The sequence below is a fragment of the Erinaceus europaeus genome, chromosome 13 (genome assembly GCF_950295315.1).
Source record: "Erinaceus europaeus chromosome 13, mEriEur2.1, whole genome shotgun sequence".
Lineage (NCBI taxonomy): Eukaryota > Metazoa > Chordata > Mammalia > Eulipotyphla > Erinaceidae > Erinaceus > Erinaceus europaeus.
In genome coordinates this window covers 32225038-32244461 of record NC_080174.1, presented here as the reverse complement: position 1 = coordinate 32244461, position 19424 = coordinate 32225038, and the positions used below count along the sequence as shown (strand labels likewise).

Here is a 19424-nt window from a genome sequence, read left to right as displayed (position 1 = left end):
AGACCTGCTTCACCGCTTGTAAAGTAACTCCCCCACCCCGGCCCCGCAGGTGGGGAGGCGGGGGCTCGAACCAGGATCGTTGTGTCAGTCCTTTTGCTTCGTGCCGCGTGCGCTTAACTTACTGCACTGCTGCCCGAGCCCCAAGTAATTCATTTCTTGACAACCTAGATAAAAGTATGTTCTCTCCCACTTTTAAAAAATATATTTTACTTATTTATTAATGAAAAAGATAGGAGGAGAGAAAGAACCAGACATCACTCTGGCACATGTGCTCAGGGACTGAACTCAGGACCTTATGCTTGAGAGTCCAACACTTTATCCACTGCACCACCTCCCGGAACATGGTATGCTCTCTCTATCCCTCTCCTCTCTTATCTTTAAAAAAAATTAATTATCTTTATTTACTGATAGAGACAGCCAGAAATCGAGCATGTAGGGGTAGGGGAGAGACGGGGAGAGAGGCAGAGACAGAGACACAGACACCTGCAGCACTACTTCACCACTTGCAAAGCTTTACCTCTACAGGTGGGGACTGGGAGCTCAAACCTGGGTCCTTGCACATGTGCGCTCAGATAGGTGTACCACCACCTAACACCTCCCCACTCACCTTTCATTTAGTTTTATAGTCAATCAAGAAAAAAAAATACTTGTTAAGCACCAACTAAGGTGACTTATACTAATATTTGTCATGTTCACTGGATATCCATTGCAGGTAAATAGGATACACAGTAAACCTGGTAGCACCTGGTGTTTATTACATGTTCTTATCTTAATTTGCATGACTCCAGAAGCAGCTACTGGTAGTCACTCAGAAAGAGCTATTCACTTCCTAGACATCATTCAGTTCCCCGACCCCCATCCCCACAAGTGAATACAGGAGGCTTGAAACTGAATCCTGCATATGGTAATGTGTCCATGTGGATTCTAGTTTCTAGCCCACTTATTCAAGTAACTACTCAACACTACTCAAGGTCACATGCATGCATGTATGCACACAGACAGACCCAGATAAATTCCCAGCTATCCAGGGTCAATGGAGAAGATAAGTGAGCAGGTTTCAACCTTCCCCTGGCCACTAAGACCCACCAGTGAATTGATCCAGGTCCTCCACCAGATGAGGCAGACAACTTTCCTTCATGAGCGTCAGGCATAGTTTCTTCATTCGTTTCATGAGCTGTGGCATACGATGCAGAAGCTCCCCCTCCATGGGAGGAAGTACACCCTGCCCTGATTGTTCTGGAAGCACAATCTATAAGACAGAGCAAACATTAGTTTCAGGCCCAAGACCAGTAAAAACAATAAGCTATATGTATGAGTGATCATTTTTTTAAATTTTATTTATTTTTATTTGATAGAACAGAGAGAAGCTGAAAAAGATGGGGGAGGACAGTGAGACACAAATGCATACTGCTTTCAACGCTCCTACCCCTGAAGGTGTGGACCAAGAAATTAAACCCTGGTCCTTGCACATATTAATACGAGCAGTCAACCAGATGCAGTACCACCCATTCCTGGTTGTTAAATTTCAATGCTGACCTGCTCCACACACAATTAGCTTTGACTTTTTTCTTACCAATCTTGACATCTCACAAGAAGATACTAGCATCAGAAAGTTAAAAAAGACAGGTACTATGGACATTTAGAAGCTATACTGTTAAAAGGTATCTGAATAAAATATGAAATGTATTAGTGCTCCATGTGGGGACACAGTAACAGCACTATAGCCCTCACCCCTGTAGATACTCTTTTTTGTTGCCTCGAGGGTTATCGCTGGGACTTGGTGCCTACACTATGAATCCACTGCCCTTTTGTCCCTTTTGTTGCCCTTATTGGTTATAGTTATTATTGTTGTTAGACAGGACAGAGAGATATAGAGAGAAGGGGAAGACAGAGGGGAGGAGAGAAAGATAGACACCTGCAGACCTGCTTCACCACCTGTGAAGCTACCCCCCTGCAGGTGGGGAGCCGGGGCCAGTCCTTGTGCTTTGTGCCTTGTGTGCTTAACCCACTGTGCTACTGCCTGGCCCCTCAACACTTTCTTTACGTGAAGAACTGTGCACCCTAGGTAAGACTCCAGTCCTGATTCAAAAAAATAGCAAGGCTGAGCAGGTCTGCCTAATCCTACATCTACTGCCACTTCATCCCACCTACCAATATCCAATTAAAAGTTCAAATATCAAGGATCCAGATATTAAAAGAAACACACACACACACAGAGAGAGAGAAATAAATTAAATATTAAAAAAATAGGTACTAAAGGCATATTCACCAAAGGCATATTTTCACTGTTTTTCTCAGAGTCCTCTAAAACTGCTATTATCAATAGCAAATTGAAATATTTGATTAGTATGAAAGAGGTAGTGAGCTGATGAATATAAAAGAAATGTACCAGTTATTATACACTATATCTGTTATGCTTTCTGTGCTAGTAAAATATTAAAAATAGTTTGAGAGCACACATTAGCATAAGGACTTCGCTTCAAGCCCACAGGCCCCACCCACAGAGGGAAGCTTCTTCACAAGAGGTGAAGCAGTGCTTCAGGTGTCTCTCTTTCCTTCTCCCTCTCAATTTCCCTCTGTACTATCAAATATTAGGGGGAAAAAATAGAGCTAGGTAAACAGCATAATAGTTATGCAAGACATTCTTGCTTGAGGCTCTGAGGTTTCCACCCTAAACCTGAGCTGAGTAGTGCTCTGATCTTCTTCTCTTTGTATCTTTATCTCATTAAAATAAATAGAACATATTTTAAAAAAAGAAAAAAAATTGCTTGAGGACCTCAATTAATTACGCTATGGACCTAGAATGAAGTATAGTAAGAAGGCAAAGGTGAGCACTCTCTTCTGGTGTGCTCCCCAGTCCTGGAGCATCCCACTGCCCAGGGTATCAGGATACTAAGCAGAAACACCCATCCTAAACAGACCTTTTCACTCAAAGTCTCTATGGTTTAAATATTCAGGAAATTTCCAAGTCCATTTTTAAATTCCTGGTACTTAAACTTGGCCATGATAGAAGTGTCTACATATGGTTTATCAATGACCACTTACAAATCAGCATACCACTGCAGACACTCACACCGGCTATCATAACGTCACCCCATGTGAAACAGATGCTTCAACAAATATCACATGCAGGCTAATAAAATGTTCATTGGTAAACATATTTCTCTTCCCATGGGTTAACATTAAACTTTCAACAACTACACCTGGTTTTTTTTTTTTTTTTTTTTTTTTTTTTGTTATTCTGCAACAGGGTCATGCAGATAAAGAAATGTTCAAAGATAAGACCACAGAGGTGTTTACTTGCTCAGTTCTAAAAGAGTCCTTATACAGAAACCACATGTCCCACAAGCCAAGTCCAGAATTAATAAATACCCCAAAATTATATCAGTACCTGTGCAACTGCTGGCCTGGCCAAGAGGGTCTCCTTCAGAGCCCTGTTCAGACTCTGAATGGGGGACACCTCATTCACAGCTGCCTCTGTTGGTCCTGGCAAAATGTCAAGCTGCTCCTCCTTGTCACTTTCCACCAGACATGACCGGCAGGGCTCGCTCAGGACAGTTTCAAATTTCTTCATGAATTTAAAAAGTGTTCTGGCCCAAGGTAATGAGAGAAATGAAGAGAGAAAAGTACTACAAAGTCAGAATGACATAATACATATACAGATCTTCTAGATTTTATTAACCTTCTTAGATACTCATAACCATCTTTCATTTAATTTTTTTTCTAAAAGCTTGGCAGATATAAATTATGACTTCTCCATTGTAGGGGAGAAAACTGAAGCCAGAGAGGGAGGGATCTAGGGCCCAGTCCATCTAGCACACAACCTGCTTTCTCTCAAGACACAGGATCATTTTGCCTTGAGTGGCAGTAGTGTGATGTTGAAAAGCTACATCATAACTATCAGCTGAACTTAAAAAAAGTTAATAATAATAATAATAAAGTTCAAAGCATATATCCCACTGTAACAATGATGTCCTACCATCTACCAAAGGAAAAATTCTGAGCTTGCTCAACTCCATTTTTTAAAATATTTATTTATTTTTAAAGATTTTATTTATGAGAAAGATAGGAGAGAATCAGACATCACTCTGGCACATGTACTGCTGGAGATCGAACTCGGGACCTCGTGCTTGAGAATCCAAAGGTTTATCACTGTGCCACCACCCGGACCACTATTTATTTATTTATTCTCTTTTGTTGCCCTCGTTGTTTTACTGTAGTTATTACTGTTGTCATTGTTGTTGACTAGGATAGAGAGAAATGGACAAAAGAGGGGAAGACAGAGAGGGGGAGAGAAAGACAGATACTTGCAGACCTGCTTCAACGCTTGTGAAGCAACTCCCCTACAGGTGGGGAGGGGAGCCGGGGGTTTGAAACAGGACCCTTACACTGGTCCTTGCGTTTGCGCCACCTACGCTTAACTCACTGTGCTACTACCTGACTCCCCGCTCAGCTCCATTTTCTTCTTTCTTTTATTTATTTATTCCCTTTTGTTGACCTTGTTGTTTTTATTGTTGTAGTTACTGATGTTGTTGCTGGATAGGACAGAGAGAAATGGAGAGAGGAGGGGAAGACAGGGGGAAGAGAAAGACACTTAGAGACTAACTCCCCTGCAGGTGGGGAGCCGGGGGCTCAAATCAGGATCCTTACGCTGGTCCTTGCGCTTCACGCCATATGCACTTAACCCACTGTGCTACCACCAGACTCCCTTCAACTCCATTTTCAAAGACTATTTTTTAAAAATATTTATTTATTTATTTATTCCCTTTTGCTGCCCTTGTTTTCAAAGACTAATTTACCTGTGTGTCTTTTCCACAGACTGTTTGATGGACCAGAAGCTGACATCATTCCACTTAGATATCTTAACAAATTCCTATAAGATAGACAAATCTCAAGCAAAGGTTTTACAAAGGTGGTATCATTCCATTTCTTTCCAGATGATTTGTTTACCAAAGACCAGAGCCCATTCCTTCCCAATCACAGGACTGTAAGCTGATAAATAAGTAAAACAATATAAAAATAAGCTCCAACACTTGTTGTACATTCCAGTTAATAAATCAACAGTATGGGAGATAGTCCAATGTTAAGAACACCAGAGTTTGTATACCTGAGGCCTCAGAGGCCCCGGGTTAGATTCCTGGTACCACAATATGCCACAGCCGTCTCTAACTCTCTCACATGCCCAAATCCATGAAATTAAATGACTTAAGATAAGGGAGCACTGGCAGCCACCCGTGGCAGTCCTGTGAAGGAGTCTTTGACAATGGCCACTTTCTTATAATTGGCCAGGTCACTAGTGCCACAAAATGTACATTTTGCCATCCTACTTGGCAACTAGAATGCTCTCCGCACATTCCCTCTGAGTCCCATCTCATTCTGTTTTCCCAAGAGTGACTGTAATAGCTGTTCATCTTACTTTAAGCTCTTTTTCTAAAGGGGAACGAAGTTCCACAATTTTGGCCTGGACCCGGTCAAAGAATTGCTTGTAGTAATGGTACAAATTCCACAGTACACTGCAAAGTGAATCTGGAAGAAATGAAAAGGAAACAAAAACACTGAACTTGCTGCATGTGCTGCCGGCTCCAACTGTGGGCTTCCCTTACTCCTCTTTAGACAAGGAAACCATAGCACAATGTATCACTGGCATTTCTGTTAACAGCTCTTCAGGGAGCCTGGGTTTAACAGTTCTCAGAGGTGCAGGCTGCCAGTACTATCCTAATGTTTCATACCACCAGTAGTGAAGTTTTGTTTTTCTTTTATGGTAAACTCCATCTGCCCCAAATTCCAATTTCAAACCTTTTCTCTGAATCTCACTATAAAGTAAGCTGAAGTTGGATCTAACTGAAATCTACCTCTGCTGAGTTTACTAGGCAACACTTCATTTTGAACCAACCTGTACTTTCATGTTTTTTTTTAATATTTATTTTATTTACTTATTGCCTTTTGTTGCCCTTGCTGTTTAATTGTTGTAGTTATTATTGTTGTCATTGTTGTTGGATAGGACAGAGAGAAATGGAGAGAGGAGGGGACAGATAGAGGGGGGAGAGAAAGATAAGACACCTGCAGACCTGCTTCACTTGTGAAGCGACTCCCCTGCAGGTGGGGAGCCAGGGATCCAACCAGGATCCTTATGCCGGTCTTTGTGCTTTGCGCCACCTGCGCTTAACCCACTGCGCTACAGCCCCACTTCAATGTTTGTTTGTTTTTTCTATAGCTAATAAAAATCACACACAAAATGAAAGATGGCTAAAAGGGTCTTGTTCAAAGTCTAACCCATTTTGACAGTGTAGTCAGAAAGTAAAAGGAAATACACACACACACACACACACACACACACACACACACCCTTACCCTTTCCTTCAACTTGTGGCATGAGCAAGACATGACAATGGAAAACCAATAACATCTGGAGTCGGATATGAAATTCTCCCAGTGAAGATCCTTCAATAAATGCTTGTAATGTGCTGACCAGCAGCATCAGGGTCATCTGCTTGTCATCTTTAGAGATTAAAAAAGGAAAACAGACATATTCCTATAACCACCACTCACTCTTCAATGTGCATACAATCTACTGGAGAACTAGAGAACACAATTAAAGCAAAGTTTTTAAGTAAGGGCCAACATTAGATTACCAATGGATTTAAAAACAAAAGCTGCACTCAAGGTAAGTGCTAAATGCACTCAGAAAGTTAGTAATCTGAATAATGAGGTGTGTGCAGTATGAAATTAAAAACAATTGGGACCAGGTGGTGACACACCTGGTTAAGTGCATGTTATAATGCACAAGGACATAGGTTTGAGTCCTCGGTCTTTACCTATAAGGGGAAAGCTTTGCGAGTGGTTAAGCAGTGCTATAGGCGACTCTCTATCTTCCCCCTTTCCTCTCGATTTCTGGCTATCTTTATTCAATAAAGTAATAAAAATTTTAAAAAGACAGAATACTTTAAAAATTAATTAAACACTACTAAGTAAAACATGGTAACTACTATCTAACTACCAAGATAGCCACTTTCATTCTGACTTATTTCATGGATACAAAAATAAGGAAGCCTTACCTGTGACTAGCAATCTAAACATTAGACAACTCAATTAAGCATTTCTAATCTTCACAATTACTCAGTAAGAGGAAAACTACACAGCTTTCTTGGCTGACCCATCAGCAATGACACATCTCATATGAAAACAATAGGGAAAGGGTCTGTTTGCAGGTTTTCCTCAGAATTTCTAAATAAGCATTTATTGACAAGTGTTACCTTCCTGCTCTTCTGTTTGTTCTTGCATGTGCTTCTCAAGCATCTGATAGATGGAGAACCAGTGCTTGGTGGACTTCTCAGTGTGACGTTTCATAGTATTATCCAAACTCATAGACCAGCAGCTGAAATATGAGAAAAGATTAAGGAGGTATTTAAGGAAACACATTTGAAATTCCTGAAATTACAGTAAATTATACATTCCCTATTCTCTGCTCTTAGATGAACATGAAGGAATCACTGAGTTTGCTGTCTCAGGAATTCAGCCAGTTGTCTGATCATTATTAAGATCATCTGAGTATCTTGTTCTGGTTCTTGAGAAAAGAACATGCTCTCGCCTAAATCCTGAAGATTTTTAGATTTCATTAACTCTACTACATAAATCCTGAAGAAAGAAATCATCAAAATATGAAAACCTCTCCTAACATGTGTTTAGGGGGGAAGGGGAGTGATATCACTCACTTGAGTTCCAGTTTCCGCCATCGAATAATCAATTGAGTGACCAAATCAAGATGTTTCCTCAGAGACAGGGATCGACTAGCATTCTCCTCCCAATCCTAAAGGTACAAGGATAAAATGTAGCTGTTGTTCAATCACTAACTCCTCCTCTCAGAAACATCTTGGATTTTATCATGATATTATTTATACACACACACACTTAACTAAAGCACTGCTCATATATAGTTTATGATACTGGGAATTGAACCTCAGAGCCTCAGGCATGAAAAGTCTTTTTGCATAAGCACGACCCTACCTTCCCTGCCCTCTGAACTAGTTTTAAGTGAAAACCACTGAGCCTTTGTACAACTATTATACTGGTTTACCAATAAGAGTAATGACTTTACAGTCTGCCTAACCAGCTTCAAGTTCTCTGTGGTCATTTGACATAACTCCAGTAAGAACCAACTTCACAGATAGGCAGAAAGCACAGGGATTGGAGAACTGAATCTCAGTTCCTTCCAAAAAAAAAGTTTACAGCCCTAGGAGGTAAAAACCTGACCCCATGCTAGAGAAACCAGGCAAAGTTTTCCTTGTCAAGCTCAAACTTCATCTCTGTCCCTCTGAAAATAGTTGCTATTAGATAATTTTTTTTTTCTCAACTGATTATAAAGTGAAACAAGGAAGAGAGACTCGACTTACCTGTGCCTTTGCCAGAAGGATCTCTAAGCCATTCAGAAACTTTGAAATGGGACTTGACAGTGGGAAACTTTGAATCCTGTCCATTACAACCAACAGCTGCAGGGAAAGAAATACTTAAGTATCTCTGCAGGAGTGCCAGTGACCCTAAGTCACAAGCTACTGAAGAGTAGTTTCACTATAAGTTACCCCCAAAGGACCGGCTTTGCTAATGTTTCTAGAAATTAGAAATGACAGTCTGAGATTTGGAGATCCTGCTATATTACTCTGGACATAAGATTTTTATTTCTAAGAAAATAACTGTGGTCTGGGAGGTGGTGCAGTGGATAAAGCATCAGACTCTCAAGAATGAGGTCCTGAGTTCAACCCTCGGCAGCACATGTACCAGAGTGATGTCTGGTTCTTTCTCTCCCATCTTTCTCATTAATAAATAAATAAAATCTCTAAAAGAAAGTCACTCTGTGGTCTGGGAGGTGGCGCAGTGGATAAAGCACTGGACTCTCAAGCACAAGTTCCTGAGTTGGATCCCCAGCAGCATGTATACTAGTGATGTCTGGTTTTCTCTCTCTCTCCTATCTTTCTCATTAATAAATAAATAAAACCTTAAAAAAAAAAAAGTACATCACTTTTACTCTGTATTATTAGTCATTAAAAACTGACCAAAGGCAGTCTGGTAGTTGTAAAGTGGGTAGAGATTTACAAGCATGAGGTTCTAAGACTTAATTCCTGGCACTGATTATGCCAGGCTGATACTCTTATTCTCTCCCTTCTCTTATCAATCAATAAATTCATTTTTTATAAAAATTCATTAAAAATTTGGCTGAAGAAGAGTAGCTTCCAATATGGGAAAAGTATATAAATATTGTTACCTGTAAACCCCACCCCTAATCCAACTTACTAGTCCTTTTTCCAACTCTGACACCACCTCCTCAAATACCTTTGGTCCACCTGCATGTTAAATGTCAGACTCAGGCAAAAACGAGTAAAGCTATGGGCCCTTTGGAATATGCCTAAAATAGACCTACTAGCTTCTCCCAAAATGGACACTCCAAATCTCATCTGCTATATTTTTGTCTTTAGGTTCCTGATTATTTGTTTCTGCTTTATATCTTAACAATTTTTTCTGCTTTATATCTTAATGCTTTTTCAGACACCAAGTGGCAGATGCTACCATGACACCAATCTGACTTCCCTGGGCAGACAACCTCACCAATGTGTTCTAGAGGCCTGTCTCCCCAAAGCCCTGCCTGCCCTACTAGGGTAAAGATAGAGACAGGCTAGGAGTATGGATAGACCTACCAACACCCATCTTCAGCAGGGAAGCAATTACAGAAGCCAGACCTTCTACCTTCTGCACCCCATAATGATCCTAGGCCCATGCTCCAAAAAAGGAAAGCTTTCAAGGGAAGAGATGTGATACAGAGTTCTGGTGGTAGGAACTGTGTGGAACTGTAACCTTATCCTATAGTCCTATCAATATTTCCACTTTATAAATAAACTTTAAAAAAAAGTTGGGTGAAGACCACAGAGCAAAGTTGTAACTGACATTTGCAAAAAAGTCAGGCCTTTATAATCTGAAAACAGAGCACTCCAGCAGCATTTTAATATAAGGACTCCCTGAATATCATGTATAGCTTTTTTTCTCCTCCTCCATTTTCACAGAAAAGGAAGAGAGGCAGATAGACAAAGACCACAGCACTGAGGCTTCCTTCTAAGCTGTGGGGGCTGGCTTAAACCTGGAACACATATATTAGAACAATACTTAAATAAGAGAAATATAAACTGGTATGCTCATCATGTATTAAGTTTGCAGTATCTCACTGAGCTGGTGTTGTGCAAATCTTTGTATATTCAAATGTGCAAATAATGGGATGTCCAGAGACTATATCCTCAGCACAATCTTCTTCCCATTCACCTACTTGCTCAAGCGCTGGGTGTTCTGGCCATTCCTGTAGCAGCTGACGGACAGCCTCTGAAAAACCTTGAAGCACAGGCTGACATTGGAGTGCTTCTGACACATTGGGGTGCTGGTAGAAGTCATAAGGTCCATCAGGTTTCATTACCAGGAATGAGTTCACTTCCCCAAAAAGAGTGTTATGAGAGAGGGTGCAGGCCAAAAGCTGGCTGCCCAAGAGCTGGTTATTCAATTCAACTCCTGTGAAATTAACAAGATTACAGTGAACACAGTATGCTGATCTATCAATATACAAAGATATCAGAAACATACTCAAAAGGCCCAGGCTCAATCCCAAGTCACCACGTCAGAGATGAGTAGTAAGTATCTTGGGCTCTCTCACATAACAAATTGTCAAATTTACTCTAAAAACATGAGCTTCTCCCCCACTAGAAAGGGAAAGTTTCATGAGTGATGGAGAAGCACTACAGGTATCTTTTCTTCTGTCTCCCAAGCTATTAAAAAAAAAAAAAAAAAAGGGCTGCCAGGACAGCAGTGATATGTAGGCACTGCAACAACCCTGGTGGTAAACAAAACAAAAATAAGTCTTGGATTCAATCCTCAGTATCATATGTGCCAGAGTGATGCTCCAGTTCTCCTTTTCCTTCTCTCTTGTGTTAGTAAATTACTTAAAAATAAAAATACTCAAAAGTAATGAACTACTAGGATTTATAAAGCAGTGTTTGTACCCAAGCAACACAGTCTATGGGAAGAACTATGTGATATTAATACCAAGGTGGTCATCAAACACTGCCAAGTTTCTGGGATATATAGATAGGGTCAGATACTTCCAAGGTGTAATCAAGAAAGTAGAAAATTTGATTTAGTGGATCTAAATTCCCAGATTTTAAAGCTGTGCTTGGTAAAAGGTAGTTTGATCTTGTAGTCTTGTTAATTTCCTATCAGAGATGGAATAAATCATGATGTAATGAAAGAAACTATTGGTTCATATTCTGTGAGATTTCATTGTTCCCAGATCACTCACAAGAACACATTATTTTATCTAATACTGAGAGTATATCACTTCTCGGCCTTTTGGCTAAGATCAAGTGTAATACTGAGAGTATTAGAAAGCCATTGGGAATAAGATCATTTAAAATGAAATACTAGGCAGGTGGTAGAGTAAGAACATGCCTGACCTGAGCAAGGTCCTGGGTTCAGTCTACAGCACTGCATAGTAACAAAATGAAAAAAACAAACAGAACATGAGAAATGGAGGTGGCCCAAAGGATAAGGCTTGAACTCTCAAGCACAAGGTACTAAGTTCAATCCCCAGCAACACATATGCCAGAGTGAGTACAACGATTCATTCTCTCTTCCTGCTCTCCCCCACCTCCCCAATTAATAAACCTTTTTTTTAAAAAAAAAATGGTGTACTGGTGCTCTGGTTTTTCAGAACGCAACTCAACTTTTTTTTTTTTTTTAATTAGATGGAGTTCTTTAAGCTACTGGAAATTTCTTAATAAGGAATTTAGTGAAAATAGGTTTTAACTGTTGTAGAATTAGAGATCACTTTTATTCATTTTTATTTCATTAGAGTAATAGTGGACTGCCATACCCATCAGGGGATAGAAGTGTGTCACAAGAGATGCTCCTGTCTGGTAGCAGGACAGAAACAGGCTAAGGTAATGCTTTGCCTCGTGTGATGGCAGCGTCTGCTGGTACCAGAGAGACCGAGCAAAGCTGAGACACAGCTGCTGATGAACCAGCATTACAGCCTGCATGGAGCTCTGGGAGAGGAGAGCGAGGTCTGTGGCTGCTTCCTCTTCTTTCCCATCCAAAACTCCCTTTTTCTCTTCTAGCGCTGGTTCTACCAAAATATCTGCAAAGTCCTGTAAATAATAACACAATTGCATTTTTTGTTTAAAAATCAAAATCCTGCTCCAGTCAGACTAAAAGGGTGAATGATCAAAAAATTTAAAAAAATAAAGAAGCAACATACACGCACTGAGATACATTAAAAAAGAATCCAAAGCCAATAGAAGAGAATGTGTGTTATTCAGGAAACTCTTTCCATAAAGCAAACTAATTCCCCCTTGCCCTACTCCTCAGCTCACCCCCATCACCAACTCACCTTTTCATGCAGTGGGAACTGTTTTCTAAACTCCCACTCTTCCTCCTCCTCTTCACTCAAGACTCTCCTGGAGTTCCTGCTCCTGTACTTGTATAAGCTGCTCTCCTGCTCTGCTTTCTCTTGGGCTATGCGTTCTTGTTCATCCCATTCATTGATGATTTCCTGGGGGGAGGGAGGAGAGGAAGTAAAGAAAAAAATACTGCAATGCTCATTACCTTAGCTGAAGTGCTTAGAGGAACTTATAATGAACAAAGGCAAAATTTATTAATTTCTTCTTTCAGTATGTGCCACTCCCAACGGATGACCTTTTTCTTTTTAAATTTTAGATAGAGACAGAGAGGAGAGACACAGTAGCACCTGTTGTGTGTGGTGCTCCCATGTGGTGTCAGGGCCTTCAACCCAGGTCCTCAGATATGGCCAAGTATCGGGTGAGTTATCTCCTACATCAAGACCTGTTATCTCCTAATTTCTGGTGCAAGGAAGAAAAGTACTGTGGTTCTAAAGCACATCAGTGTAGTATCCAAAAAAATAAATTTAATGTTGCTCAACAATTTGTTTGGCTTTGTATGTTAACTCTCTTTTCAGCCACTAGGTTCCAGATGCTAGCAGGATGTGACCAGACAACCCCACCAATGTGCATTGGAGCTCCACTTCCCCAGAGCCCTTCTCCACTAAGGAAAGAGAGAGAGAGGTTGGGAGTATGGATCGACCTGTCAATGCCCATGTTCAGCGGGGAAGCAACTACAGAAGCCCACAATGATCTTGGGTCCATACTCCCAGAGGGGTAAAGAATAGGAAAGCTATCAGGGGAGGAGATGGAATATGGAGGTCTGGTGGTGTGAACTGTGCGAAGTTGTACCCCTCTTATCCTATGGTTTTGTCAATGTTCCCTTTTTCATAAATAAAAAAAAATTAATGTAATAAAGAACAAATGAAAGCTTGGTTTCAGTCTATCTGCAGCAATCGACTCCCTCTGGCTGCATTTACACAAAGTTCTCAGGTGTAACTGTGATAGTAGAATTATCAGGGGCTTCCTTCCCAGGTAGTAATGGTACCTGGTGAGGCTTTTGTTTCAGAGTACACATGGCTAACACCTCAAGGAACCAAAGGTTTAGGAAAGGAAAGCCCAGGCTGGGGACAAGTTGGTTGAAAGATACCAATCAGACAAAACTGTACTGTGCTTTACCAGATGTCTTGTAAATCTCCTACTGCCTCTAAGACTTTAAGCCTTAATTTGGTAAAATTATCAATTAAATTGATAAGGACTGAGGAAACAAACATCCTCATTCAGGAAGGTGACTTGTATAAAAAGCTTAAGTAGTTAACCATTATCCCAGCAATTCTGTTTTCTAAAACTTGTTCCCAAACTTAGTGGTAGGGATTTTTAATACAAACTATCAAAAAGATTACACAAAGTAAATGTTCAATGATAGAAAGTTAAACTACTATGGCACATCCATATAATAAAAATATACACTAAATATGATACAGGCAAAAAAAAAAATCACTAAATATTTGGAAATTTCATTATTATATAGTTTTTTGTTTTTTTTTTGTCATCAGGGTAATCACTGGAATTCACTGCCTACACAAAGACTCCACTGTTCACAGTGGCCATTTCTCCTGCTTTATTTGTTAAGAGGGTGAGAGATTGAGAGAGGAGGAGAGAGGGAGAAGGGAAGAAAACAGTAGCACTGCTCCACTAAATGATGGTATTTTGGGGGGGGGGGTGCAAAAAGAGAAGGAACAAGCACCAGACCCCCAATCACTAACTTCTAACTTTTTTTGCCCCTTGACTGGGTGATTAATCTTTTACATTTGACAGTGAATACAATAGTTTGCACAGGCATTCACATTTCTCAGTTTTCTACGTAATAATGCAACCCCCACTAGGTCGTCTAACTAACTGCTAACTTGATCTCCCGTAGACGGGCACTGCTAATGGCCCGAAGGGTCCCTCCTTATGTTCTCAAACCCCTTTAGGAGGAGGGGTGGGGCAGGCCTCCTGAGAGAGGCTTACCTGACACACATGTCTGAAGAGCTGCAGGGCCCGCTGGTCCAGCTCACCCTTGCATAGCACATGAGAGCGCAGGTACAGGAGGGCGTTCAGCAGTAGCTGCTCTCGGGTAGGGCAGAGGCCTATGTATTTGCCTTCTGGTTCCTTTCCCCCTGAACGCTTGAGGACCAACATCCTAAGGCCTCTCATAACCTCCTCTGATGTCTCCGAACACAAAGTGTCTGCATGAGCATAGTAGGTGGGGAAGGTGGGTCCTACTGATGGGAAAGCCAAAAGCGATGCAGTCAGGCCACCCAGCCTCTCCGCACAAACCATGCTACCATGGAGAGAGGCATGGACCTCTGATGCCACCAGCCTCATGCCATGCTGCAACTGCAAGATGGATGCCTGCAAGGGAGCCACAGAGTCTGGATACAGGGCGTACTCCTCAGTGAGCCGCTTTCTGAACTGATGGTGTGACTGTTGCCAAGAGGCCTCCTCCTTCAGAAGGTTCTGGGCCGCCTGGGCAGAACGAGGCCCATCTATGTGCAGGGCCTGCAGGAGCCGTGTGAGCAGATCCTGAACAGCAGGGGCCTTGGCAATGCTGGTGACATACTGATGGATTTCCTGCACCAGGGATTCATATGTGGGCTGCTGGGGTCTGAAGGCCTGCTTCTTTGACAGGGTGCAAACCACATTCTCCAGGTGATCAATTCTTTGGTGAAGTGACCTAAAGGCAAATACAACATGCAAATTTGTTCAAAAAGTATGCAGCAAATCATGACTGAGCCCCTAGGTAAAGAGAATAAAAGCAGTTCAGCACTGAGAAGCATAATAGTAATAAGGACAATTACAATGAAAACTGGCAACATGTACGTAACATTTATCATCTTCAACACATGCTATTAAGTCCTAAAAGTTTCACCATATCATGTGAAGGTACAGACACTGAGGCTTAGAGAAACTAAAGGATTTATCCAAAGTCAAAAGCCAAAGGGGATGGGCAGGACTGGAACTCAGAACTCACTACCCTACACAGTATTTTCTAAGGCAACAGAACTATACAGTAAATATCCTCAAACAAATCTTCCATGCTGAGAATAAGTTCTGGCTGCAACCCTCTTAATCTCATGTGGATATTCCCCTTTCCTGCAGAGCATGTATTTTCCTGACTATAACCATGGCTGTGGGAACTAATTGCTAGCATAGTTCAGGGATGGAGAACACACTGCAATTTTAATGCAGAGGTCAAACTCAATAGTCTTCTTTAAAGATGGGTCAGTGATCTCCAATGTAATCATCCTGCAGTGTTACCTGACGTGAGGATGAGAATACTTGTTAATGCCTTCATCTTTGAGGTCTCTTCCAGTCTGTAACTGAGATGAGAGGTTCCGGGTCTTCCACTCACACTGCAGCTGGTATAGCTAACAGAAAAAAGAGAAACTGGTCTATTGTGCCCAGCCCAAAGAAGGAAAAGTAATGAGAAGGGAGGGATCTGAATTCCCAAATGACCCAGAGCAGGGGGTCTCTAATCCATTATCCTGGATCACTCACCATGAAACTGCTAAATGAGTGAAATGATCTAATATGTACCACTGAACCCAGACCCTGCTAAAGGAGTTTAAATTTCAGCATGACAAAAATAAATTTCCTTCTACAAAACAATACTATCTCAATACATTCTGTTCCTGAGTTTGCTAGGAAGTTCAAAGGGACATCATAGTATCTAAAATCTACTTGGCTCTTGAGTTTTAAATATTAAGTACCAAGTTTAAAACTGAAGGAAAATTACATGCTGCATGTCTGGTGTCTGACTTGAGAGACATCAAAACCTCAGGTGCTCCACTGTTAAGGTCTCGGCTCACTGTAGCCCATTCATAAGTATTCACAGACTAGAATCTTAGGAAGTGCTTGAGCCTATTCAGAACTCCTCTGAAGAAAGGCAGATGCAAAAATCACCCCACTTAGATGTCCTGAGTATTCAAAGGGAGACACTTAGCAAGCACAGTCAGGGGAGGAACATAGGTTCCAACTCTTGACAACATACCTCTTCTTTGGCATACTTGAGTTTGTATTCCCTCTTCACAGCAGGGTCAAAGCGTGCTTGGGGAATCCATGTTTGAATCTGGAGCAAGCCAAGGCTTACCCAGAGGCTCCCGCGGCGGGCTAGCTCAGGCAGGTCTTGCTTGCCCTCCCCTTCTCCAAACAAGTGGCGCAGGGATGTGAGCAAGAGGCACAACAGTTCTTTGGGCAGAGCCTCCTGCCCTGCCATGTCTGAGAGAGTCTGGCCTACATGCTGGAAGGCACAACTGTTCCCACGCAGCAGCTGCTCACAGCTCTGCAGGTATTCCTGCTGCCGGGGCTCGGGAAGCAGCTCTGCCAGGCCCACCAGGTGCCGGCACAGCACCAGTCCCTGCAGCTGAGAATCTGTACGCCTGCAGGGAGAAGGGAGCACCTAAGGTGTTGATCCAAATCAAAGATCATTCATTTCTTACACTCTCACTCTGTCAGAAAATATCATGGCAGGCAATACTACCAATTCTTGGAAATGAGTTTCTATGCTTATAATAATCTTGTGTGGTATTTTAAGGATTACCTTCTTGATCACAATATGCCCAAACTGACATGGATGGACTAGTTCATAATTGTCTGTTGGGGATTGAAAAGGTACTGAACTAGCCAGAAAACACCAATGGTGTCACCCACCAGAACTAGCCATGACAGAAGCGGGATGATCCCTGGGGAGGAAATACCTGAACTCAGCTACTGAAGGAACAGTCATGTTGGTCCAAAGCATCGAGCTGATATTACGGAGCTGCTGGGCACGCTCAACCCACTCTCCCAAAGTGACATGAGAGGACGATACAATGGGAAGGCCACTGACATCCCAGGGACTTGCTCTGCTACTGCTGGTCAAGGCTTCAAAGCAGCACTTGGAAAACATGGCTCTACTCAGGCTGCCGGGGCCCTGACAGAGGAGACAGGAATCAAGAAACATTAAGAAATTAACTACAAGACTTGCAATAAGCAGTATAGAGTGTCTCAGAGGATGAGAGAGTATCTAGCAGTTAGTGACAGAAACAAAAGATAGAATGGGGTCAGGTGTGGGCCTTTAAGAAATGTGTATTCCATTCTCAAGTAACTAGCTGAGTGGGAACTCCAGAAATATAGAAAAAACACAAACACACACACACACACACACACACACACACACACCTTAAAATCCAGGTCACAGTATAAAAAAGGGAAACTTGAAAGATGGAAAATCAGAAGACAAATTTCAGAGCAAGGAACAAAGTTGGCTCCTTAGATATTTCATATAGGACAAAATGATAGCTGTAAGGGTAAAATAAGCAGGATATGAAAACACTGACTATAAAATTCTTGAAGAGCTATAAGGTTTAACACTACAGGCTGTAACAGGGGGCTGGATGGTGGCACACCTAGATGAGAACACAAGTTCAAGCCCCTGGTCCCCACTTGCAAGGGCAAGATTCATGAACAGTGAATCAACCACCACCACCACCCCCATCTTCTCCTCCCACCTCCATCTCCCTCTTCTTTCTTAATTTTTCATGGTCTCTATCAAATAAATAAATAAAATACTAAAAAAAAAAGAAAGTTTATAAAAAATTATTTGATACAGCAATAAAGCAGCTTCAAGTTCAAAAATTAAATTTATGAACATAAGTGAATACAAGTATATGAAAAGGGAGACATGTCAAATGAAGAGTAAAAGGATCAATCAGTCAAAAATGATGTTATTCAGTATGGAACTATACCCTGTAATCTTATGATCTTGTAAAACTATACCCTGTAATCTTATGATCTTATAACTCACTGGTAAATCACAAACAAAAAAACAAAGTTAAATAAGGTACGGACTAGAATATACTTGTGAAAAAAAATAAAACTTATAAAATTTCTAGCTATCTCCAAAATGGAGACCCCAAATCTTTATCTGCAATATTCCAGCCATTAGATTCATGATTAGTCAACAATTTGTTTGGCTCTATATGTTAACTTTTTTTTCAGCCAGCAGGTTCCAGATGATACCATGGTGCCAACTGGACTTCCCTGAGCAGACAGCCCCACCAATGTGTCCTGGAGCCCCACTTCCCCAGAGCCCCACCCCACTAGGGAAAGAGAGAGACAGGCTGGGAGAATGGATTGACCTGCCAACACTCATGTTCAGTGTGGAGGCAATTACAGAAGCCAGACCTTCCACCTTCTGCACCCCATAATGACCTTGGGTCCATACACACAGAGGATAAAGAATAGGAAAGCTATCAGGGGAGGGGTTGGGATATGGAGTTCTAGTGGTAGGAACTGTGTGGAATTGTACCCTTCTTAGCCTATGGATTTTGTCAATGTTTCCTTTTTGTAAATAAAAAGATAAAATTTGGATAAAATTCCATTTAAAGAACACATTTCTGTAAGTGAAAAACAATTCTTAGTGCGACATATAGTAGCAAACACCAATGAACAATAAATACATTACTGGTGAATGAACAGAGTTTTTTTTTTTTAATTTTTTATTTAAGAAAGGATTAATGAACAAAAACATAAGGTAGGAGGGGTACAACTCCACACAATTCCCACCACCCAATCCCCATAACCCACCCCCTCCCATGATAGCTTTCCCATTCTCTAGCCCTCTGGGAGCATGGACCCAGGGTCGTTGAGGGTATGAACAGAGTTTTTAAAATGTAACTCAATAAAATAAATTGAAAAACTAAGACTGAACATCTGTCTTCATAAAGTTATAGGCAGTGAAATCAGACATGAAACATGTTGGGGAAAGGAATTATCATTCAGAAATAATTTTGTATTCTCCTAAGAAAGTACAAAAAAGCAACTAAATATTGAATTACAAGAAAGCAACAATGTCAAAAAGGTCAAAATAATATTCAGCAAATATATATTAACCTTTTATTATGTGTCAGACTCCATTCTTGCTCTACTAACATTGCAATGAATAAAATAAATCCTCTCATGGGGAAAAAAAAAAAA

At 41.2% G+C, this 19424-nt stretch overlaps 1 protein-coding gene across 1 annotated transcript in view; it reads right to left on the bottom strand.

Annotated features, from left to right (window-relative positions):
• Positions 1-19424, bottom strand: part of MDN1 (midasin AAA ATPase 1) — a 151166-nt gene that overhangs the window by 9424 nt on the left and 122318 nt on the right. The window contains exons 60-74 of the mRNA XM_060205395.1: positions 17165-17379; positions 16459-16846; positions 15726-15835; positions 14436-15141; positions 12416-12577; positions 11900-12173; positions 10307-10542; positions 8391-8486; positions 7713-7807; positions 7254-7375; positions 6352-6498; positions 5417-5526; positions 4800-4873; positions 3392-3590; positions 1087-1249 (exon numbers count right to left, since the gene is read on the bottom strand). Coding sequence (XP_060061378.1) covers positions 1087-1249; positions 3392-3590; positions 4800-4873; positions 5417-5526; positions 6352-6498; positions 7254-7375; positions 7713-7807; positions 8391-8486; positions 10307-10542; positions 11900-12173; positions 12416-12577; positions 14436-15141; positions 15726-15835; positions 16459-16846; positions 17165-17379 — 3097 coding nt within the window. The remainder of the gene's footprint in view (positions 1-1086; positions 1250-3391; positions 3591-4799; positions 4874-5416; positions 5527-6351; positions 6499-7253; positions 7376-7712; positions 7808-8390; positions 8487-10306; positions 10543-11899; positions 12174-12415; positions 12578-14435; positions 15142-15725; positions 15836-16458; positions 16847-17164; positions 17380-19424) is intronic.